The following is a 26498-nucleotide window of genomic DNA, read 5'->3' as shown; positions in this document are numbered from 1 at the left end:
GGTGAGAATATAGTTCCTGTGGTGGGACAGAGTCTAAGGTCTAAGCAATCTTTTCAACATCGAATTTCTCATAACTTATGGCCCTCTTAACTCATCTGTGGCTCTCTATTGCCTGTCAAATAAAGTTCAGAATCCTTAGGCTCAACATGCAAGACTCTCCATTCTATGGCCTTATCTAAATGCTCAGTCTTTTTACCCTGCAACACTGTCTTCTATTAGTCAATCTGAATGACTCCTGGTTCTACATTCTTCCCATCTCCATACCCTTTCCCATCTCCAAGCCCCTTCTTTGGCTGTGCTTTCAACTTGAATTTTTTTTTTTTTTTTTTTTTTTTTTTGAGAGGGTCTCACTCTGTCACCCAGGCTGGAGTGCAGTGGCACAACAATTGCTCACTGCAACCTCCGCCTCCCGGGTTCAAGTAATTCTCCTGCCTCAGCCTCTCAAGTAGCTGGGACTACAGGCACCCACCACCACGCCCAGCTAATTTTTGTATTTTTAGTAAAGGCAGGGTTTCAGCATGTTGGCCAGGCTGGTCTCAAACTCCTGACCTCAAATGATCCACCCACCTTGGCCTCCCAAAATGCTGGGATTACAGGCGTAAGCCACTACACCTGGCCTGAAATGGTCTTTTCACAAAATCTCTCCAAGTTCTAATCTTACCAGTCCTTCCAGAACCAGCTCACATACCTCTCCTCCACGAAGCAGACACTTCCAATCAGCGAAGTATAAGAGACACTAAATCATTTTATCCGTGCCTCTCTTATGAGGAGGGCCTTGTCTTACAATTTGTATTAAGTTTATGTTTGCATTATAATTGTCACATAGGAGAAAAAGTATTAGATTTGCTTATTATCAGGAGACTTGTTTATATCATAGTTTGCCCCAGCACAGTGGAGCCAATCATTTAATTTCCATTGGCAATTAAATGAGGTCGACAGGGTAATACCTAAAATCACCTCCAATTATCATAGACCATGAAATTAGAGACTGTATAATCAAGTACAGGCTAACTAGTTATAAATCCAAAAATAGGAAAGCCAACAGAATATGGGGTACGTGGCATAATGGAAAAAAGTGTTATTTTGAAAACATTTCTGAGGAAGTGTAGGTCTTGAATCAAAGCTTGAAAGAAATCGTAGGTTTGATTTGGGGGGTATTCCAGGTGAGAGAGAGAAGGTCTTGAGTTTTAGAAGAAACAGTAATAAACCCTATCTGAAGACATTTAATTTATATTTTAAAAGGTTGGTTTTTGTTCTCCTTTAAAAGAACTAAAAACTAAAAGAGAATCAAGAAACTAGGCCAGGTACGGTGGCTCATGCCTGTAATCCCTGGACTTTGTGGGGGGCCGAGGCAGGAGGATCACTTGAGCCCAGGAGTTCAAGACCCAGCCTGAGCAACATGGCAAGACCCCCATGTCTACAAAAAAAAATTAAAATTATTAGCCAGACATGGTGGTGCATGTCTGTCGTCCCAGCTACTCAGGAAGCTGAGACAGGAGGATTACTGGAGTAAAGGAGGTCAAGGCTACAGTGAGCCATGTTCAAGTCACTGCACTCTAGCCTGGGCAACAGAGTGACACCCTATCTCAAAAAAAAAAAAAAAAAAAAAAAAAAAAGAAAAAAGAAAAAAACTAAAATAATATTTCCAAGTGCCATAATGAAACAATTATGCTTATGCTCATGAACATCACCCCAAGTTTTCTGTGTCCTGAACGCTAATATGATCCTGCTTTGTCTTTTAGCATGGAAGAATGTGAAGCTCTCTGTACCAGGTTGGCCATTATGGTGAATGGAAAGTTCCAATGTATTGGATCTTTGCAGCATATAAAGAGCAGGTGAAGAACAAATGCATTGTCTAACAGAGAGTGTTGGGTCATCAGTCTAATGGTGCTCACTCAGATTCAAGGATTATCTCAGCAGCCTGAGTAGTAAAACTAGAATGGACAATATAATCTTTGGAAGCTAGTCACTGACCCACCTTAAATTTAAATTATTTTATTGGGAATTTGATGAATTTTTCCTTAAATATTTTAGTTAACTTATAAATTTAACTCATAAATGTATTTTAGTTAATGCATAAATTTAGAAGGCCAAAACTGAAAAAAAAAAATACACAACCAAAATACTCTCAGGTGGAAGTTCTAGAGTTTACCCAATAATAAATTAGACCTTGACAAGTAAATGAAGGCATAGATTGTATCTAGCATGTTCATTTGCCATTTGCACAGTCTTTCAGTAAGCTACCTAACATTCATACCACATTCAAAACCTTTTAATCAAGAGTACATTGGAGAAATGTGCATAAATATCATACTACTATCAAATTTAATAGTTCATATACACCAGAGTGTATATGCATTTATACATATCCATGTTAATCTCCAACATTCAGAATATTTTATGCTTTTCTCTATAACAAGTTGACTTTCTTGCAAGATAGTATTAACCAAGATAAGGAAAAAAGGATGAAAGAGGCATTATGTTGCTCCTAGAGAGTCTGTTGTGACTTCTTTATAAATTCGATTCTTGGTGCAAACAGTTAGCTAGCACATTGATTTAATATTTATTTTTAAAACCCCAAACATTAATTTTTATTGATGACACCAAATCTCCAATGACCTGCTTATCAAGACCTCACTTACTTTAAATTAGAATGCATTTAACTTTACAAGTGTATTGTAAAGACCATCGCCACTATGAAGAAACTGCATCAACTGACGGGCAAAATAACCAGCTAGCATCATAATGACAGGATCAAATTCACACATAACAATATTAACCTTAAATGTAAACGGGCTAAATGCCCCAATTAAAAGACTGTCAATAAAACAGACTGCCAAATTGGATAAAGAGTTAAGACCCATCAGTGTGCTATACTCAGGAGACCCATCTCATGTTCAGAGACACACATAGGCTCAAAATAAAGCGATGGAGGAATAGTTACCAAGCAAATGAAAAGCAAAAAAAAAAAAAAAAAAAAAAAAAGGCAGGAGTTGCAATCCTAGTCTCTGATAAAATAGACTTTAAACCAACAAAGACCAAAAGAGACAAAGAAGGTCCTTACCTAATAGTAAAGGGATCAATGCAACAAGAAGAGCTAACTATCCTAAATATATATGCACCCAATACAGGAGCACCTAGATTCATAAAGCAAGTTCTTAGAGATCTACAAAGAGACTTAGACTCCCACACAATCACAGTGGAAGATTTTAACACCCCACTGTCAATATTAGACAGATCAATGAGACAGAAAATTAACAAGGATATTCAGGACATGAAGTCAGCTCTCGACCAAGTGGACCTAATAGACATCTATAGAACTCTCCCCCCGAAATCAACAGAATATACATTCTTCTCAGCACCACATCACTATTCTAAAATGGACCACATAATTGGAAGTAAAACACTTCTCAACAAATGCATAAGAACAGAAATCATAACAAACAGCCCCTCAGACCACAATGCAATCAAATTTAAGAAACTCACTCAAAACCACACAATGACATGGAAACTGAACAACCTGCTCCTGAATGACTACTGGCTAAATAATGAAATTAAGGCAAAACTAAATAAGTTATTTGAAACCAATGAGAACAAAGATACAACATACCAGAATCCCTGGGACACAGCTAAAGCAGTGTTTAGAGGGAAATTTATAGCACTAAATGACCACAGGAGAAAGTGGGAAAGATCTAAAATCAACACCCTAACATGTCAATTAAAATAACTAGAGAAGCAAAAGAAAACAAGTTCAAAAGCTACCAGAATATAAGAAATAACTAAGATCAGTGCAGAACTGAAGGAGAGAGAGACTCGAAAAACCTTTCAAAAAATCAATGAATTGAGGAGCGGGTTTTTTGAAGATTACCAAAATGGACGGCTAGCCAGACTAATAAAGAAGAAAAGAGAAGAATCAAACAGACACAATAAAAAATGATAAAGGGGAGATCACCACTGATCCTACAGAAATACAAACTACCATCAGAGAATACAATAAACACTTCTACAAAAATAAACTAGAAAATCTAGAAAAGATGGATAAATTCCTGAACACAAACACCCTCCCAAGACTAAACCAGGAAGAAGTCAAATACCTGAATAGACCAATAAAAAGTTCTGAAATTGAGGTAGTAATTAATAGCTTACCAACCAAAAAAAGCCCAGGACCAGACAGATTTCACAGCTTAATTCTACCAGAGGTACAAAGAGGAGCTGGTACCATTCCTTCTGAAACTATTCCAATCAATAGAAAAAGAGGGACTCCTCCCTAAATTGTTTTACAAGTCCAGCATCATCCTAATACCAAAACTTGGCAGAGACACAACAAAAAAAGAAAATTTCAGGCCAGTATCCCTGATGAACATCAATGGAAAAATCCTCAATAAAATACTGGCAAACCGAATCCAGCATAACATCAAAAAGCTTATCCACCATGATCAAGTGGGCTTCATCTCTGAGATGCAAGGCTGGTTCAACATATGCAAATCAATAAATGTAATCCATCACATAAACAGAACCAATGACAAAAACCACAAGATTATCTCAATAGATGCAGAATAAGCCTTCAATAAAAATCAACACCCTTTCCTGCTAAAAACTCTCAATAAACCAGGTATTGATGGAATGTATCTCAAAATAATGAGAGCTATTTATAACAAACCCACAGCCAATATCATGCCAAATGGGCAAAATCTGGAAGCATTCCCTTTGAAAACCAGCACAAGACAAGGATGCCCTCTCTCACCACTCCTATTCAACATAGTATTGGAAGTTCTGGTCAGAGCAATCAGGCAAGAGAAAGAAATAAAGGGTATTCAAATAGGAAGAGAGGAAGTCAAATTGTCTCTGTTTGCAGGTGACATGATTGTATATTTAGAAAACCCCATTGTCTCAGTCCAAGATCCCCTTAAGCTGATAAGCAACTTCAGCAAAGTCTCAAGATACAAAACCAATGTGCAAAAATCACAAGCACTTCTATACACCAATAATAGACAAACAGAGAACCAAATCATGAATGAACTCCCATTCACAATTGCTATAAAGAGAATAAAATACCCAGGAATCCAACTTACAAGGGATGTGAAGGACCTCGTCAAAAGGAACTACAAACCACTGCTCAATGAAATAAGAGAGGACACAAACAAATGCAAAAACATTTTATGCTCAGGGATATGAAGAATCAATATCATGAAAATGACCATACTGCCCAAAGTAATTTATAGATTGAGTGCTATCCTCATCAAGCTACCATTGCCTTTCTTCACAGAATTAGAAAAAAACTACTTTAAATTTCATCTGGAACCAAAAAAAGAGCCTGTATAGCCAAGACAATCCTGAGCAAAAAGAATGAAACTGGAGGCATCACGCTACCTGACTTCAAACTATACTATAAGACTACAGTAACCAAAACAGCATGGTACTGGTACCAAAACAGATATAGGCCAATGGAACAGAACGGAGGCCTCAGCAATAATGCCACACATCTACAACCATATGATCTTTGACAACCCTGACCAAAACAAGCAATGGGGAAAAGATTCCCTATTTAATAAACGGTGTTGGGAAAACTGGCTAGCCATATGTAGAAAACTGAAATTGGACCCCTTCCTTACACCTTATACAAAAATTAACTTGACATGGATTAAAGACTTAAACATAAGACATAAAACCATAAAAACCCTAGAAGAAAATCTAGGCAATACCATTCAGGACATAGGCAAGGGCAAAGTCTTCATGACTAAAACACCAAAAGCAATGGCAACAAAAGCCAAAATAGACAAATGGGATACAATTAAACTAAAGAACTTCTGCACAGCAAAAGAAACTATCATCAGAGTGAACAGGCAACCTATATAATGGGAGAAAATTTTTGCAATCTATCCATCTGACAAAGGGCTAATATCCAGAATCTACAAAGAACTTAAATTTACAAGAAAAAACCAAACCCCATCAAAAAGTGGGTGAAGGAGATGAACAGACACTTCTCAAAAGAAGACATTTATGCGCCAACAAACATGAAAAACAGCTCATCATCACTGGCCATTAGAGAAATGCAAATCAAAGCCACCATGATATACCATCTCATGCCAGTTAGAATGGTGATCATTAAAAAGTCAGGAAACAACAGATTCTGGAGAGGATGTGGAGAAACAGGAACACTTTTACACTGTTGGTGGGAGTATAAATTAGTTCAACCATTGTGGAAGACAGTGTGGTGATTCCTCAAAGATGTAGAACCAGAAATACCATTTGACCCAGCAATCCCATTACTGGGTATATACCCAAAGGATTATAAATCATTCTATTATAGACACAGGCACATGTGTATTTACTGCAGCACTGTTCACAATAGCAAAGACTTGGAACCAGCCCAAATACCCATCAATTATAGATTAAATAAAGAAAATGTGGCACATATACAACATGGAATACTATGGAATACTATGGTGTATATGTGCCACATAAAAAGGATGAGTTCATGTCCTTTGCAGGGATATGGATAAAGCTGGAAACCATCATTCTCAGCAAACTAACACAGGAACAGAAAACCAAATATCACATGTTCTCACTCATAAGTGGGAGCTGAACAATGAGAACACATGGACACAGGCAGGGGAACATCACACACCGGGGCCTGTTGGGGGGTGGGGGGCTAAGGGAGGGATAGCATTGGAGAAATACCTAATTGGTATTAGGAGAAATTGGTATTAGGAGAAATACTTAATTGAGTACAGCAAACCACCATGGCCGATGTATACCTATGAAACAAACCTGCACATTCTTCTTTTTTTGTGTTTATTATTATTACTATACTCTAAGAAGAAAAAAAGGAAAGTATTTAACTGCAGAAATTGACATCCATTGCAAATTCATGAATGTCATAGAAAGCCAAGATTTTATGTTTTCTTTTCAACTCAATTTTTGTCCAAAGACTCTGATTTTATATAGAGGTAGAAATAAATAAAAAATCATAGCAGTGCACTATTTCCAGTTTGCAACATGTCCTGAACTTTTATGGCAAAATGACAGTCTTTATATAAAGAAAAGGGGCTATAATGGTTGGCTTGGGTCCTGTTTCATTATCTAGAATTCCAGAGGAGCTATTTCAGCAAAATGTAACTCATACCATATTTTGCACTTTTTCTTTCTAGGTTTGGACGAGGATTTACTGTCAAAGTTCACTTGAAGAATAACAAAGTGACCATGGAGAGCCTCACGAAGTTCATGCAGCTGCACTTTCCAAAAACATACTTAAAAGTAAGTGATTGATGGCTGGGTGCAGTGGCTCATGCCTGTAATCCCAGCACTTTGGGAGGCCGAGGCGGGTGATCACTTGAGGTCAGGAGGTCAAGACCAGCCTGGCCAACAAGGTGAAACCCCGTCTCTACAAACAATACAAAAATTAGCTGGGTGTGGTGGCACACACCTGTAATCCCAGCTGCTCGGGAGGCTGAGGCAGCAGACTTGCTTGAAACTGGGAGGCGGAGGTTGCAGTGAGTCAAGATCATGCCACTGCACTCCAGCCTGGGCGACAGAGCGAGACTCTATCTAAAAACAGAAAACAAAAACCAACCATATAAGTGATTATCTTGCCTGATGATCTTGACTAGTTTTGATGGTAATGTCATAGCAATATTTGTGATTTCCAAGTTGACTACAGCTTTATTATTAATCTTAATATATAGACTAGTTCAAGATGCGTAAGATATGCCAAAGCATACTGAGTATGAACAAATAGCATCTTCAATTAATTATATATTTTTGTATTTATTTAAAGTTAACACAGTCCTTTCACATACATGTACTTTTGTTTCTTCCTCACAAAGGATTTATGATCATATTGTATTCATTTTCAAGTTGTATACCTTGCTAATCTACTCATTATATATATTACAGAACTGAGCGATGACAGGTATTATATGACCAAGGTCATTTCTTCTTAGGAAAAAAACCCAAAAAGCTACAGAGTTCCAGAATGATTATCTGGTTTGTCCCCCTCATTTGAAAGATAAGCCCACAAAAGTTGGAGCAGGACTGAGTAGAAATCAAGTCCTCAAGTTCTACACTAGATGAAATATTGTACAGTTGATGTCATCTCACATATGCATAGGCATGGGATGGACACACATAGATATATGCATATTACCTAACATAGCCCATACTTAATTAAAATAAATGTACTTGACAGGAAAAGTTATTATTACATCTTTGATATACAGGCAATTTGTAGAAGATGATGATTTCAAATGATTGTTTTTGAAAGGAAATCAGATGTGAAAGGTAATCGGATGTGGAATGATAAAAAGAAATTGGAAAGACTAGGGCTGAGGCCCAACTGTGCCCATGTGAGCAAGACATTAATCTCAGGGCCTCTTTTTCTCATTTGTAAATAGGAATACAGGAGTGTCCCACTATTCACGGGTGATACATTTCAAGACTTCCAGTGGAAGACTAAAACTATAGATAGTACCAAATCTGGTATACACTATGCTTTTTCTTATATAGAAACAGGCAGGTAGCTTACACAACATAGATATGCTGGACAAAGGAATGACTCACATGCCAGATGGGGTGGTGCAAAATTAGATCACACTACTCAGAAAGGCATGCAATTTAAAACTTATAAATTGTTTATTTTTATATTTTTCCATTTCATAGTTTTAGGACTTGGTTGATCACAGGTAACAAACCATAGAAATCAAAACCACAAATAAGGGAGTACTACTATAACAACATCTACTTCACAAAACTGATGTGAGAATTAAATGATAAAGTGTCCATAAATTATAAGACACGATGTTAATTTGAAGTGATTTTAGAGAAAATAAACTGCATTTAAAAAACAATTATTTTATCTTCATAAAATACCTTTGCCTCAGCCTCCCCAAGTTTGGCTAACATCTCTAGGAAATAATAGCTTTCCTAATTCTTAAAAAAAAAAAAAAAATTAAGACACAGGGTCTTGCTATGTTGTCCAGGCTTGCTATGTTGTCCAGTGGCGTGATCATAGCTCACGGCGGCCTTGAACTCCTGGGCTCAAGGACTCCTTCTGCCTCTGCCTCTCAAGTAGCTAAGCATATAGGCATGTGCCACCATGCCCCGCTAAGTTTTGTATTTTTTGTAGAGACAGAATCTCACGATGTTGCCCAGGCTGGTCTTGAACTCCTGGCCTCAAGCAATCTCTCTGCCTTGGTCTCCCAAAGCACTGGGATTACAGCTGTGAGCCACCACACTGGGCCTAGCTTTCAGGATTCTTATCAAAGCTCATTTTCTATCATCTAAATTTAAATCAAATTTAAAAGTAAAAGGACATCTTTCTTGCACAAATTGTGTTGGTAGTAATGCTTTCTCTTTTAGTGGATTTCTGGGTTGAAATCTGTGTTGTTTCACTGAGTGATGAAATTACATTCTCCCCCGTCTGTTCCTCACGGGACCAGGGCTATACAAGGCAAATGCAGTGATAAATAAAAAGTCTGATTTCTCCCTAGCAGACCATTCTCTACAAATCTGTGGTGGTTTCTAGATGTCTAGAAGGAAAATAGCCAAAACAACAATCTGAGGGCAAAAGTAGGCAAGATGGCCCGATTGTAAGAACAGATATAATGCAACTACATGTCGATGGGAGACGCTAAGCAATGCACAAAGCGGGAGGAGAAGGGTCTGAAATACACGGTCATGATCTGATTCATTGAGGTCACAGGGGTAGATTCTGGAATAAGAAAATATCCTGATGAAACAAGTATCAGCAAAGATTGTCCCAGCTGCTTTGTGCAAGAAAGTAAGTGTACAGTGTTTCTGGGGTTCTGAAGAGGTTGTTGCAGTAACTAAGATGTGGAGTAATAAGCATCAAGTTAAGCCTATTGGTGGTGCAAATAGAGAGGAAAGGTTAAGTTTGAGAGGTATTTTAAAGGAAAGAATAAATAAGACCTGGTAACTGATTAAATATCCAGAAATGCAAATTGTTAAAGATACTCCAAGGCAACAAGAATGGATTAAACTAAGTAGATGGTGATACTGGTGACCAAAATAAAGAAACTGAAAAGAAGTTTAGGGTGATTTGGGAAAAGGATGAACTGTCATTTGAAGGAGGTTCAATGCTTTTGAAGTCTACTGTCTTTAGCCAGTATCAATAGAACCGCTAATTTTTTTAGCGTTTTAGAACAATTCTAACACAAAAATGAAATTTCTTAAGATTGAGCACAGAGAAAGCTTATGTGAGCTGAGCATAATGTGACATGTGAAATACCATTCCACAGATTCTTTTCCAGGCAAGATTATAATGACTGTATAACTTCACATGAATATAGAATGCTTTGGAGTTTTCATGAACTTTTACCTTTGTTTTCTCTTTGACATTCACAAAACTTTCATCTCATCTTTGCAAGCTGTTAGTTTCAAAATATACTCGTTATTTATACTGTAGCATCATTTTCAGTGGAATGAACTTCAGCATTTTCCTGAACTCTTGGTAAAGTTATGTCTAGTCATGTCAATATTGCCAGACATTGCAAAATAATTTTTTTTCCTTTGGTTCCCACAGGATCAGCACCTCAGCATGCTAGAGTATCATGTACCAGTCACAGCAGGAGGAGTCGCAAACATTTTTGATCTGCTGGAAACCAACAAGACTGCTTTAAATATTACAAATTTCTTAGTGAGTCAGACCACTCTGGAAGAGGTAAGATATATACCATGATCCATGTGTGCAACGTCACATATTAATATTATTATGCATTCTGGTTCTTTTTAATGACATTCAATTTGTTTTTAATTGAATTAATATCTAATCTTGCACCTGAAAAACTTAGCAAAGAGCCTAATCAATTTCTAACTTAACTTGGGGATCTTCTAAAAAAGATGTGAAAGACATTAACTTTTCCATTTGATAAGACATCTGTATCCATAAAGTTATATGTATCCATAAAGAAAAAATACCCACTATTTTCACATACATAACAAACAGCTGCTGACACTTTCCTTCATTCTTCCATGGTAGGTTTCTTCAAGAACATTTCTATTGATTGACTTCCTGGATTAGGGTTGGATAGGGTAATTAGAATTTGGTGCCAGACCTTTAGATCTGTTAAATTCAGGCAATTAAAGTGGTAAATGCAGAATCCTTTCCATTCACTTACATCATCTGTCTTAATTACATTTGCATTCAATAACTAGAGACTTATTAGGTCATCCTTTATCACTTCTGTACTGTCTTAATTTTACACCGCTCAACCAACATGACATATAGAAAGTTTGATTATATCTGTCATTGGAGTAGGTCTGAAAGTAAGGCCTTTAAAGGTCAGTATATGGTGCTGGATTTGATGGACAACTTTTCTTGTGGGGCTTTAGGCATTTTAACGGGGGCTTTAGACAATCATGACTTTGCCAAAAATGAAGACTTAGTCTTCGACTTATAACCAACTACAAGCACCATGGCAAAAAACAGACTCTCGATAGTTTTTGGGTGAAACTATGACTAATAGATTTAACGACTTTAAACAAAGATCTGCCTGTTAAGTAATTGGCTTACTGAACACAGTGTTAACATGGGCTTTCTATACAAATTTTATCTTAATGCATTAACTCTTGAGACTAGTGAAATTTCTCTCAACATTTCTACACAATCATTCAATAAGGGCATAGGGCTGGGCTCCTTGTTTATACCTGATAGAGATATTGATGTAGGTCATATGAATGCAGAAATGTGGCTACAGATAGTCAACTATGGCTTAAGATTGACATGATTATAAATAAAATCATAGTCATAAATATGGTCATAGATATAGGTGCTATTTTCAAGCCCCAGTTAAATTTGATTATCTGAAAGGACTCCTGGTGCAAGCGTGTATATACGTGTAGCAGGCCCCTATAAAATCTAGTTTTGTAAAACTAGGATTTGGATTTTATAGGGGCCTGCCCACACGTATATACACGCTTGCACTAGGAGCAAGGAAGGGGAGAGAGAGAGAGAGAGAAAGAGAGAGAGAGAGAGAGAATGAGAATGAGAACGAGAACGAGAACGAGAACGAGAATGAGAATGAGAATGAATTACTTTCTTTCTTCCTTTGGCTTACCAGGCACTAATGGCTTTATTTTCCCTGAAAAATCAGGTTTTCATCAACTTTGCCAAAGACCAGAAGTCCTATGAAACTGCTGATACCAGCAGCCAAGGTTCCACTATAAGTGTTGACTCACAAGATGACCAGATGGAGTCTTAACACTTCCAGCAAACTCAATCTCAGCATAGGACCAATGGCTTCATTTTGAAGCAAAGCCGCAGAAGATACACTTCCACAGATATCTGCATTTTAAAGTATTATACTGTACGGAAAGTTACAACTGTGTTAGACTAACAAGTAAATATAAAAGGAAATTTTTCCTCCTAAGGTCAGTGAGTATTGTTGCTACTGAAATGAATTCCTGTATACTCAACACTGTGAGCATGCTAATGTATATGCTGATGATTCTTATGCAAAGGTGAAGCCATCTCAAGATGAGTATCTTAATTTATTACTTTCAATAAAAAGGCAGCTTAAAAGGCATGGATATTGGTAGTTGAAAAACAAGAGTGGAGAAGAAAAGTCAGATGGTTTGTGGCAGGTGCCACCGGGCAAGTAAACAACATAATTTATTTCCAGAAAACAACAGAATGAACATCATCATGAATACATGAATCTGCTGTGATGTGTAAACTGCTAAGGGCCAAATGAACATTTGCAGAGCAGTGGGCACAATGTTTACAATGTATGTGTATGTCACTTTCGGTACCTGTGAATGCATGGGGACGTGCTGAACCCGAAAAAGTGCCTTTCCATAAGGATGCGATAGAGAGGGCAATTTACCCTGGTGGTAAACGGAACCTAGATTCACTCCTGCCATGCCTTGCCAGTAGTAAGCTGCAGGGTGGAACAAGAAGTCACTTGCTCTGGGAGGAAGGGAGGGGGGAATGGCTGTGTCAGCTGGGTAGATACAAACCCTGAAAAGAGAATCCATGCGCTGCTGGCAGGCAACATTTTTTAAAGCTCTTTCAGAAACCCTCATATTTGGGGTTTCTCTTCAGGAAACATTCCTGTGGAGGGAAAATGAATATGAAGATAATTTCCAGCTAATTATCTGGGTGATCTAGAATCGTGTATATGGCTATAGGATAGACTTCTTAATAATGGCAAGTGACATGGCCCTGGGGAAAGGTGCTTTAGGTACCGTGTGTGTGTGTGTGTGTGTGTGGGTGTGTATCTATACAAGTTTGTCAGCTTTGGCATGACTGTGTTTCAAAAACCAATAAACTCAAAGTTTAGAAAAACTCATTCATGCTCTCATTTCATGTGTTAGGGAAGAGACAGGAACCTAAAAATGGGAGTCATGTGACCTGCAAAGTTTCACTTGATCTGGCCCCTGTTGACCTCTCCACCCTCATCCCCATCTTTCTCTTTGGCCCTTTGGGATCTAGCCATGCTGGCCCCTTCCCACTCTTTCCAGTGCTCCACAGTCTTCCCCATGTCCAGACCTTTGCACATGCTGTTCTCCTGCTGGGAGTGCTTCCCCCCCCCCCCACTTTTTACCTGGCTAACAGGCTTCAGAAATGTCATACTTTCTCAGAGAAGTCAGACTGCCCGGCTTTCTCATTTTAAATCTGGTCCGCTGTTCTAATACTATATACTTTGTTGTTCTTCCCAACCTCCTACTTTTCTGTCAGAGCATGCATCATCATTTGTAATATATCCAGACTAACTATATATATATATGTATGTACATTAACAGATGGTAACACAGTTTCTTTCAGGATGCAAAATGTCTTTGCTGAATATAATATATAGACACGCCTTTTGGAGTAGAAGGTATAACTCTGAGACCGTGGGTGTCTCCAGGGTCCCAAGTGACAAAATAGATAGCCGAGTTCCATGAAAGAATAAAAGGAATTTGTTTGCTGTTCATTGTCTTTGCTGTGGTTGGCTGGTTGTCTGCTTGTTTCTGAGCAATTGGTAGGAAAGGAAGCAAAAGAAAAGGAGAGAAGGGACATGGAGAAAGGTGGAACCAGTGAGATGGCAGAAGGCTAAGTACTGAAACAGATGGAAGCCCAGTGAGAAACAGAAGTGGTTGAACAGACATTTAAAACTATGAGTATTCAAACACTTTTTGCATATTCACTCACTGTGTAGCCATGCTGTGGACGGTCCCTGACCACTGAATCTTCATTGAAGTCAGACACACTTACAAATGCTCTATGTGACTGAGTGTCGTGTGGAGACTGGAATGAAGATATGTTAATTCCTTTTTTGAAAGAGGCGCAGTACAGTGACAGCTTCATACCAGAAGCTGTCAGACCATGAGACAGGGAGATGCCAGGACATGTGTGGAGCAGAGCTTCCGACTCCAGCCAATCTTATCTACCTCTCAGTGGGGCAGGGAAGCCCCAGCTGGGCTCTGGACCATGATAGTAGCACCATTATTTGAGTGATTAGTATTTTTCTCCCTCACTAGGCTTGAAACTCCATGAGGACAAAGATCTGTTTTGATTTTCCTGGCTCTCCAACTGGTACCTATATACACAATAAATATTCATGGCACTCAATAAATATTTGTTGGTTAAATGAATAAATAAATGAAGGAGAAACAAAAGAGAGGCTGGCATGGTTGATATGAAAACCAAGCAACCTGATTCTGTTTAAATTTCTGAAATATGGTGAGGTTTCCCGTGAGGTAGTTTATTCTAGGAGAAGAAAAGAGGATGAAAGATGATACATGGTCCCATAGTACAGATATTACAGTGAATCTGCAATGGAAGGATTTAGAATGCTACGTTTTGTTTTTGTACATTTTTGCACGTTTTTTCTTTCTTTTTTTTTTTTCTGTTAGGATGTACTATTTAAGAGTGTCATGGCACATTTTTATATGTAATTAAGGAACATATATGAACATATATTTGAACCCATATCCCTTTGGGCTTCTCTGCAGTAGAGGAAATGTTTAGAGAATTCGCAGTTCCCAGAACACTACTTCCACTCTGGATAATACCTACAGAATGTGCTTGCTTTTTTTTTTTTTTTTTTTTTTAAGACAAGGTCTTGCTCTGTTACCCAGGCTGGAGTGCAATGGAGAGATCCCAGCTCACTGCAGCCTCGATCTCCCAGGCTCAAGTGATCCTCCCACCTCATCCTCCTGAGTAGCTGGGACTACAGGTGTGCACCTCCAAGGCTGGCTAATTATTTTTTATTTTTAGTAGAGATGAAGTCTTGCTATATTGCCCAGGCTGGTCTTGAACTCCTGAGTTCAAGCAGTCCTCCATCCATGGTCTCCCAAAGTGCTAGGGTTACAGGTAGTAGCCACCATGCCTGGCCCAGAATCTACTTTTTTAATGTGAGTTACCTGAGTTACCTCTGAGGATAGTGGCAATTTTCACTTCATGCATAAAACCGAATTTTCATAATATTTATACAGTGGGTACAAAAATCACAAGAATGGAAATATGATCAACCAGGTAAAGTGGCTCATACCTGTAATCCCAACACTTTGAAAGGCTGAGGTGGGCGGATCGCTTTAGTCCACGAGTTTCACACTAGCCTGGGCAACATGGCAAAACCCTGACTCTTAAAAAACAAAAATACAAAAAATTAGCTGGGATTGTGGTACACGTCTGTAGTCCTAGCTTCTCAAGAGGTTGCAATGGGAAGATCACCTGAGCCCAGGACGTTGAGACTGCAGTGAGCCTTGATCACGCCATTGCACTCCAGCCTGGATGACATAGTGAGACCCTGTCTCAAAAGACAGAAAAATGATCCGTACAGCCTTCTGCAACAGTATGCTCTCTTCCTTACTGGTCGACTTCTAGACAAACAGCAAATGCTGACCTAGTTAAAGATGGGAAGGAGGAACTAGGCTTCCATTCTCCTACCCTCACCTGACCCCAGAAGTCTGCTTGTTTCCCTAACCTAAGCTTCTCAACATAAGAAGACAACAAGCTACAAGGAAATGAATACTATTTCCTTTGGTGTAATTTGCTTCAAAGTTAATCTTATCACTCCCTTGCTTATAAATCCAGATTGGTTTTTCATAATCTGCAGGATAAAATACAAACTCCTTAACTGATCTTCAAAGTATTTAGTAATCTGGCTCCAACACTTCAATCTCTCTTCCCCATGTAGTTCATGCCCTTACTGTAATAAATTTCTCGCTATTTCCTATTTACTTCAGAGCCTTTCTCAGTTCTGGGCAACTTTGCTCACACTGCTCTTTTCTCTTGGAAGACCTCCTCTCCTTCCGTACTCAGCTTTTATCCAGAATCTGTTCATCTTCATTACCCTTCTCTTAGGCCTTCTCTTTAAGGAAGACTTCCAAGAGAGCCTCAGGCAGAGTTAATTGTTCCATCCTTTGTTACAAAAGCATTTTTGTGCATGACTCTGCAGAAGTATTTTCATCTGACATTATAAATCATCTCTGTACATATCTCTTTCTTCCCTGATTCTAAGTTCCTTAAGCGCAGTGACCTATTTTTCTTCATCATTGTACCTCCCATATCCAGCAAAATATCAACATATTGTTGCTGTTCAATAAATTTTTGAAGAACCAAAGAGATCTATTTCAACTTAGAAATGCTTTTAGGATTTTTGCTTTAACTTTTTTGTAATCATGCCTGTTTTAGTTTTAAAGTTTAAAGTTAATTGCTGGGGGAAAATGTGCAGATGACCAACATTTTAAGTTAAAATGTTGCTTCTGCATAAAGTGCATTTCACTAAAATGCCAAGCATTGGACATACAATTATTTTAGTGATACTATTGTCTAATATGGCATTTGCTCGAGGATTTTTTTTTTTTTTGAGACAGCGTTTCCCTATGATGCCCAGGCTGGAGTGCAATGGCATGATCTCGGCTCGCTGCAACCTCCGCCTCCTGGGTTCAAGTGATTCTCCTGTCTCAGCCTCCTGAGTAGCTGGAACTCCAGGTGTGAGCCACCACACCTGGCTAATTTTTGTATTTTTAGTAGAGACGGGGTTTCACCATATTGGCCAGGCTGGTCTCAAACTCCTGACCTCATGATCTGCCTGCCTTGACCTCCAAAAGTGCTGGGATTACAGGCATGAGCCACTGTACCTGGCCTGCCCAAGGATATTGAAAATAAAGATGCTATTTAAATCAAATACTTTCACTAAGATAGAGTTATACTTACTCACTCTCATTGCATGAGTGGAAAAACTAGCTACGAAAGCTGTAGTTAGGTTGTAGTTAGGTTGGCTGCATGTGGTGTCTCACACCTGTAACCCCAGCACTTTGGGAGGCCGAGGCAGGAGAAGCCCTTGAGGCCAGGAGTTCAAGACCAGCCTGAGTACATAGCAAGACCCTGTCACTACATAAAATTTTAAAATTAGCTGGGGACAGTGGTGTGCATCTGTAGTCCTGGCTTCTTTGGAGGCTGAGGTGGGAGGACTGGTTGAGCTCATAAGGTTGAGGCTGCAGTATACCATGATTGCACCAGTGCACTCCAGCGTGCACAACAGAGTGAGTCGTGTCTGGAAGGAAGGAAGGGAGGGAGGGAGGGAGGGAGGGAGGGAGGAAGGAAGGAAGGGAGGGAGGGAGGGAGGGAGGAAGGAAGGAAGGAAGGAAGGAAGGGAGGGAGGGAGGGAGGGAGGAAGGAAGGAAGGAAGGAAGGAAGGAAGGAAGGAAGGAATTGTAATTAAAATAGCAGGACCTACCACTTATTCATAATTTTTTATCTGTGAGGTACAGGTCAAGTTTGCCACATTTCTTATTCTCACACCAAACTTCCAGTTGGTTACTGAAGGTTGGAAAAAGGCAACTATCTGGCCCAGAATCATACAGCCAAAGAATGAATTTGATGCCACAGACTGTATTCTGACATAGACCCCTCCCTCACAAAAAGACTTGACTGTGTCAACTTACATACTTAAAATCCATTCATAATTTATGATGAGCTGTATTTATGTCTGTGCTGACTTGGCAAGAGAATCACTGGTCCTGTGGGCCCTGAAAACTGCTCCCTTGTCTACTGCACCTATCTCCAGTACTGTTTCTAGCACGAACGAGAAGACTCTGTTCCTGACTATCCTCTTCCTAAGAAATCCTTAGGAATGATCCTGTTCTTTCACCTTCCTACCTCCTGCCCCTCACCCCAACCACTGAACTAGCTCACAGATAAAACCAACAATGTCATTAAGTATGCAACGATTTACTATTGATTTCCATTTATTTTAACTCAAAAGAGTTGTGGTTTGTACTTACTGAGATTTTGTTGTTCTCAATATAGCTGATAATTTTGTTATTCTGTTTATTTGATTTCTTTCCTCAGTTTATATCTATTTTCATTTTTATGCTTTTTTATTGCATTCAAATGGGAGCTATAATTCCCAGTGTAAGGAAGCCCACACTGTGAAATGGTCTATACCCTAAACAGGTTATGGCCAAGATGGCTCTTTCAACACCTCAAAACAGATTTTTAGTTCTTATTTCATGGGATCCATTGAAAGTTTCTAGTGGAAGAGGAAAAGCCCGCACTTAAAGTTAATGCTCTTAGGAACTCAATAGAATTGCCATCCAAATTCTTCTCAAAGACAAAAGTTTCACTAATCAGCCCAAAAGAAATATTTAGTATTACCAGAGAAGTTTTAGTTTCTTTTATTTAAAGCAGTTCAGTCATTAAATGAAGCTATTAATTAAATATTTTGAGCTAAAAAATTGTAGGCAAGATGCTCCAACCAATGCATATATCATTTAAGAATGAAATAAATGTAAAGTTCCACCAAAGGCAAACCAGATAAAACTCCAGAAAAATCCTTAAACTTTCTGTCATATTCTTTGGTGAAATGCATAAGCACACATTAACTAAGCTAGGAAATTTTCTTTTTATACTAATCTGTTTTAAAAATGTAAGATACATTTAAAAAAGGAAAACTACAGGTCAATACCCCTAATTAAAAATGATGCAAAAATCCTCAACAAAATACTGGCAAACTGCTCAAAGAAAAACTTCAGCCAAATTAAATATAAAGGAGTTTAAGCAACATGGTTGGAAAAAAATTATAGACAAAAAAAGTAGTGACACACAGAAATTGGAAGTGAGGTACAGAAACAGCTGGATTGGTTACAGCTCCATGTTTGCCTTATTTGAACACAGTCTGAACACTCAGCAGTGTATGAGTGGTTGAAGTACAGCTGCTGGGATTGGCCAAGACTCATTATAGGAGTATACTGCTATTTAGGTTTTCAATCCTGTCTACCTATTAAGTTAGGTTGCAGTTTATCCACAAGGACTGTATGGAAATATGGAGTCCTTCTCAGGACATATTTAGTTTGCATTAACAAAACCAAATTAAACAACACATTTAAAAGATCATTCATCATAACCAAGTGGGATTTATCTCAGGGATGCAAGGATGGTTTAACATATGCAAATCAATCAATATCATGCATCATATCAACAGAATGAAGGACAAAAACCATATGATCATTTCTACTGATGCTGAAAAGCATCTGATAAACTTCAACATCCCTTCATGATAAAAAAAAAAAAAAAAAAAAAAAAAAAAAACCCAAAAACTGGGTATAGAAGGAATACACCGCAACACAATAAAAGCCATATAGGACAGACCCACAGCTAGTATCATACTGAACAGGGAAAAACTGAAAACCTTTCCTCTAAGCTCTGGAACAAACAAGGATTCCCACTGTCACCACTGTTATTCAACATAGTACTGGAAGTCCTAGCTAGAGCAATCAGACAAGAGAAAGAAAGAAAAGTCATCCAAGTCAGAAAGAAGTCAAATTATTCTTGTTTGCAGATGATTTATCTTATATTTGGAAAAAACTAAAGATGCCACACACACACACACACACACACAAACTGTTAGAACTGATAAACAATCCAGTAAAGTAGCAGGATACACAATCAACATACAAAAGTCAGTAGCATTTCCATATGCCAATAGCAAACAATAGGAAAAGGAAATCCAGAAAACAATTCAATTTACAATAGCTACAAGTAAAATAAAATACCTAGGAATTAACTTTAACCAAAGAAGTGAAAGATCTCTACACTGAAAACTATAAAACACTGATGAAGAAAATTGAAGAGGGCACAAAAAATTGGAAAGATATTCTGTATTTGTAGATTGGAAGAATCGATATTGTTAAAATGTTCATACTATCCAAAGCTATCTACAGATTCAATGCAATCCCTATCAAAATATCAATGACATCCTTCACAGAAATAGAAAAAGCAATCCTTAAATTTCTGTGGACCCACAGAAGACCCAGAATAGCCAAAGCTATTCTGAACAAAAAGAACAAAACAGAAGGAATCATATTACCTGACTTCAAATTATACTACAGAGCTATAGTAATCAAAACAGCATGGTACTGGCATAAAAACAGACATAGCTCAATGGAACAGAATAAAAAAGGACTCAGAAATAATTCATACATCTACAGTGAACTCACTTTCAACAAAGGTGCCATGAACATACATTGAGGAAAGAACCATCTCTGATAAATGGTGCTAGGAAAACTGGATATCCACATGCAGAAAATGAAACTAGACCTCTATGTCTTTACATAGGCAAAAATCAAATCAAATGGATCAAAGACTTCAATCTAAGTCCTCAAATTATGAAACTGTTAAAATAACACATTGGAAAACTCTCCAGGACATTGGACTGGGCCAAGATTTCTTGTGTAATACCCCACAAGCACAGGCAACCAAAGCAAAAATGGACAAATGGAATCTCATCAAGTTAAAAAGCTTCTGCACAGTAAAGGAAACAATCAACAAAAGTGAAGAGGCAACCCACGGAATAGGAGAAAATATTTGCAAAGTACACATCTGACAAGGGATTAATAAATAACCAGAATATATAAGGGGCTCAAACAACTCAATAAGAAAAAACCTATTAATCCAATAAAAAAAAAGTCTATTTGAACAACTAAATGTCTGAATGTACAATTCTCAAAAGACATACAAATGGTAAACAGGTGTATGAAAAAGTGCTCAACATCATTGATCATCAGAGAAATGTTCGTCAAAACTACAACGAGACACCATATCACCCCACTTAAAATGGCTTTTATTCAAAAGACAGATAATTACAAATGCTGGCAAGGATGTGGAGAAAAGAGAACACTCATAAAATGTTGGTGGGAATGTAAACTAGTACAACCACTATAGAGAACAGTTTAGAGGTTCCTTAAACACAAAAACTAGAGGTATGATATGATCCAGCAATCTCACTGCTAGGTATATACCCAAAAGAAAGGAGATCAGTCTATTGAAGAAACATCTACACTCCCATGTTTACTGCAGCACTTTTCACAATAGCCAAGATTTAGAAGCAACCTAAGTGTTGATTAGCAGATGAATGGATCAAGACAATGTTGTACTTATACATAGTGGAGTACTATTCAGCCATAAAAAAAGAAAAAGATCCTGTCACTTGCAAGGATGAAGCTAAAGATCATTAAGTAAAATAAACCAGGCACAGAAAGACAAATTTTGCATGTTTTCTCTTATTTGTGGGAACTAAAAATGAAAACAATTGAACTCATGAAGACAGAGAACAGAAGGATGGTTACCAGCAGCTAGGAATAGTAGTGGGGGAGGGGGACTGGGGGGAAATGGGGATGGTTAATTGGTGCAAAAATATAGTTAGATAGAATGAGTAAGATCTAGTATTTGATAGCAAAACAGGGTGACTACAACCAACAATAATTTATCATACATTTAAAAATAATTGAAAGAATGTAATAGAATTATGTGTAACACAAAGGAAGGATAAATGTCTGAAGTGATGGATACCTCATGTACCCTGATGTGATTACCATACATTGTATACCTGTATCAAAATATCTCACATACCCATAAATATACACATCTATGAACCCATAAAAATAAAAAAATAAAGTTATTAATTTAAAAATTTATCTGATAGGATTTGACAGACAATAATAGATTTAAAAGATATACAGGAAGATCAAACATATAATAGAAGTTCCTTTTCTTTTGGAAAACCAGTCGATGGAAGAGAGCACATGTTAAAAACTATGACTGAAAAAAAAACTTACCTTAAAAAATAAATATCAAAGCTAAATATTGAAATGATATATTGTGTATCTGGGTGAACTTCACTGAGATATATTCTTGTAAAATTATTGGAATGTAAAGGAAATACCCTTTGGATAGTCAGAAAAAAGAACCAAGACCCTTTTTAGAGAAAGAAAATTATGTAATCATAATATTATTTGACAGTAATGATTTATACCAGGAGAGAAAACATAAACAAAAGGCTTTGTATCTAATCAAAATGACATTGAATTATAAAGGTTTCAGGCAGATTATTTTGAAGATATGAGAATTCGGTCGATTCAAAGCCCTTTCCTGAGGAACTCACCAAAAAACAGTTTTCAGACAACAAAATGAGGGTAGTGACATTGACATAAAGACTAGTTTTGAGCATTAAACATCTATTTGTCTGCAGAACTAAATCTAAATGAAGATTATAAAAGTACGTATGTGATAAAAAAGAAAAAGGAACATATCTGATCTCTTCCTAGGTAGAGCTTCTAAAGTACTCCTCTATTATAAAGGTCTTCCTAAAACTGTTCCTTGATAATGAAATTAAACTATATATTGTCTTATTAAATAATTTATCTTTATTAAAGAGACAGCTTATATCCTTACTTGACCAGTGTGACCTGTCTAGCATTTTGAGATCCCTCCAAGAATACTCAATCTGTAACATAACTTATATGTATAAAGCATATCAATTATTGAGCACAGAGAGTTGAGCAAATTGAGGGTTTTTTTTTCAATTATTCTTTTACGAATGTACTAAGGAGAGAAAACAGGTGGTTAAAGTGTAATGCGCACTCTACAATGGCCCCCAATTGTTTCTACCTCCTGTACTGATATTCTTTAGTGAAAAATTCTCTCTCTTTTCCTGTGACTTGCTTCAGACCAACAGAATACAGCAAAAGTGATTATGTCACACAAGATTGTACCATCTGTCTTGCTAATAGCCTCTCTCCCTTCCTGGCTTTAATGAAGTAAGAGGCCATGTTGAAAGGCCTCCTTGGCAAGGAATGGCAGGCAGCCTCTGGCCAACAACTGTCAAAAAACTAAAGACGGCCTCCAGCTGAGAGCCAGCAAGAAACTGAGACCCTTAGTCTCACAACCTGCAAATAACTAAATGCTGCCAACAATCACCTGGCAACAGGTTCTTCCACAGTCTGGCATGCAGATAAGAACTCAGCCCTAGCCAATACCTTAATTACAGCCTTACAGAGAATCCTGCTAAGATGCACCCAGACCCCTGACCCATAGAAATGGTAGATAATAAACATGTGTTGTATTAAGCCACCAAGTCTGTGGCAATAGTATTATGTGGCAATAGATAGCTAAAACTCATAGGTAGACTAAAATCTAACTGCCTATGCAGCCTTAACTTCCATTTTCTTCTTTGATAACATTTTTCCTTCAAAGAACCCTTCCCAAAAGATTCTAGTCTGTATTTGCTTAAATGTGTAATTAATAATCCTATCCACCCTGATCTTTGAGATAATTTTTATTCCTCTCTGTTTAAGGCACTAGCTCTTTGGTTGACTTTCTGCTAATTATTTCATTGTGATAAAATACACATAAGATTTATGATCTTAATCATTTTTAAGTGTACCATTAAGTGGTATTAAATACATTTATAATGTTGTACAACCATCACCATCTGTCTCCAGAACTACTTTCATCCTGTAAAACTGAAACTGTACTCATTCAACATTAATTTTCTTTCTCTCCTCTCCGACAATCACCATTATACTTTCTTTGTTTATGATTTTGACTACTCTACTCTATGTACTTAATATGAGTGGAATCATACAGTATTTGTCTTTCTGTGGCTGGCTTATTTCACTAAGCGTAATATCCTCAAAGTTAATCCATGTTGTGTTATATGTCAGAATTTCCTTCCTCTTTAAAGCTAAATAGTATTCCATTGTATGTATATACTACATTTTACTTATCTGTTCATTGGTCAATGAATACCTGAGTTGCTTCCACCTCTTGGCTATTGTTAATAATGAACATGGATATACAAATATCTCTTCGAGATCCTTTCTTTGTAGTATATACCCAGAAATGGAATTGCTGAATCATATGAATTATCACGATAATTCTATTTTTAATTTACAATACTGTTTCCAAACACAACAGTACCATTTTTCACTCCCATCAACCCTGCACCAGGGTTCTATTTACTCCACATCTTTGCCAACAATTATTACAATTATTATGTTCTGTTTTCTTTGGTAGTAGCCATCCTAATGGGTGTAAGGTGGTATCTCACTGCAACTTTGATTTGCATTTCCTTAATGATTAGTGATGTTGAGCATCTTCTCATGTTTTTATTAGCTATTTTTATATCTTCTTTGAATAAACGTTTAAAGTCTTTTGCTCATTTTTGAATCGGGTTGTTTGTTGTCGTTGAGCTGTAGAAGTTCTCTGTAGGGTCTGGATACTAATCCCTCATAAAATATATTATTTACAAATATTTTCCCTATTGTGTGGGTTGCCTTTTTACTCTGTTGATAGTGCCTTTTGATGCATGATTTTTAAAAATGTTCACGAAGTTCAAATTTGTCTGTTTTATCTTTTGTTCCACTGCCAAATTGAATGTTATGAAGCTTTTACTCTATTTTTTTTTTTCCCTAGGGACTTTATAGTTTTGGGACTGACATTTAGGTTCCTGATTCATTTTGAACTAATTTTGTATTTGGTGTTAGGTAAGGGTCCAACTTCTTTCATTTGCATATGGATATCTAGTTTTTCCCACACCATTTGTTGAAAAGACTGTTCTTTCCCCACTGAGTGGACTTGGCACCCTTGTCAAAAATCATTTGATCATATATGTGAGGGTTTACTTCTAGGTTCCCTATTCTGTCCATTGGTCTATATATATATATCGTTATGCTAATTCCACATTGTTCGATTACTGTAGCTTTGTAGTAAGTTTTGAAACTAGGAAGTGTGAGTCCTCCAGTTTGGTTTGTCTTTTTCAAGGCTGTTTCGACTATTTGGGACCCCTTGAGATTCTGTATGAATTTTAGGTTGGCATTTTTTATTTCTGCAAACAATGCCATTGGGATTTTTGATAGGAATTGCGTTGAATCTATAGATAGATTTGGGTAGTGTTGACATCTTAACAATGGTAAGTTTTCCAATCTATGAACATGAGCTATGCTTTCAATTACCTGTATCTTTACTTTTTCAGCACTGTTTTATAGTTTTCATTGCACAAGTCTTTCTCCTTCTTGGTTAAGTTGGTTTCTAAGTATTCTATTCTTTTTGATGCTATCTTAGTTCATTTGGGCTTCCCTAACAAAATATTTTAGACTAAATAATTTATAAACAATAGAAATGTATTGCTTACAGTTCTAGAAGCTGAGAAGTCAAAGATCAAGATGCCAGCAGATTCATAGGTATCTGTTGCCAGCCTACGCTTCATAGATGACACTTTCTTGCTAGTCCTCACATGGCAGAGAAGACAAATAAGCTCCCCTAGGCCTCTTTTACAAAGACATTAATCCAATTTATGAGGGCTTTACCCTTATGACTTAATCACCTTCCAGATGTCCCACCTCTCAGCTCCACTGCACTGATCAGTAAGTTTCAACACATGAATTTTGGAGACATAAACATTCAGATCATAGTAGATGCTATTGTAAACAGAATTATTCCCCCCCGCCCTTTTTTTTGAGATGGAGTGTCGCTCTTGTCATCCAGGCTGGAGTGCAAGTGACACAATCTTGGCTCAATACAACCTCTGCCTCCAGCAATTCTCCTGCCTCAGCCTCCTGAGTAGCTGGGATTACAGGCACCTGCCACTATGCCCAGCTAATTTTTGTATTTTTAACAGAGACAGAATTTCGCCATGTTGGCCAGGCTGGTCTCAAACTCCTGATCTCAAGTGATCCTCCCACTTCGGCCACCCAAAGTGCTGGGATTATAGACATGAACCAACGTGCCAGGCCTAAAATTGTTTTCTTAATTTCCAAATTGTTCATTACTGGTGTATTGAAATGTAACTTATTTTTGTGTTTACTTTGCATCCTGCTACTTCGCTGAACTCACTTATTAGTTCTAACAGGATTTTTTTTTCATGTGAAACCTTTAGGGTTTTCTACATATAATATCATCTGCAAGCAAAGATAATTTTACTACTTCTTTTCTAATTTGCATGCCTTTTCTTCCCCTTGCCTAATTGCTCCAGCTAGAATTTACAGTACTATGTTGAGTAGAAGTGGTAAAAGCCTGTGTGATTGACTCTTGTCGACATCTATGCTATTGTTACAAATCACAGGAGGTCAGTTTCTGTATCGGTTCACATTTTGCCAGCCACTGATGAACTCATCTAGATTTAATAATAGCTAACAATTACATAAATAAAATTTCACTTTTTATGAAAAAAACTTTACATGTATAAAATCATTTGAACCTCATAGCAACC

General features: G+C 37.5%; 1 protein-coding gene and 1 long non-coding RNA gene across 2 annotated transcripts in view; one reads left to right on the top strand and one right to left on the bottom strand.

Moving 5' to 3' along the window:
* ABCA12 (ATP binding cassette subfamily A member 12) overlaps window positions 1-12542 on the top strand; it is a 210828-nt gene extending 198286 nt beyond the window's left edge. Inside the window, exons 50-53 of the mRNA XM_028831081.2 lie at window positions 1743-1835; window positions 7152-7257; window positions 10541-10678; window positions 12111-12542. Of these exons, the coding sequence (XP_028686914.2) occupies window positions 1743-1835; window positions 7152-7257; window positions 10541-10678; window positions 12111-12218 (445 nt within the window). The 3' untranslated portion in view covers window positions 12219-12542. The remainder of the gene's footprint in view (window positions 1-1742; window positions 1836-7151; window positions 7258-10540; window positions 10679-12110) is intronic.
* Window positions 1-26498, bottom strand: part of LOC144333474 (uncharacterized) — a 157198-nt gene that overhangs the window by 19538 nt on the left and 111162 nt on the right. The gene's annotated exons all lie outside the window — the stretch shown is intronic.

Source organism: Macaca mulatta, chromosome 12, assembly GCF_049350105.2.
Source record: "Macaca mulatta isolate MMU2019108-1 chromosome 12, T2T-MMU8v2.0, whole genome shotgun sequence".
NCBI classification, from domain to species: domain Eukaryota; kingdom Metazoa; phylum Chordata; class Mammalia; order Primates; family Cercopithecidae; genus Macaca; species Macaca mulatta.
Note: the sequence above shows the minus strand (reverse complement) of the source record. Positions and strands in the feature narration are given on the sequence as shown.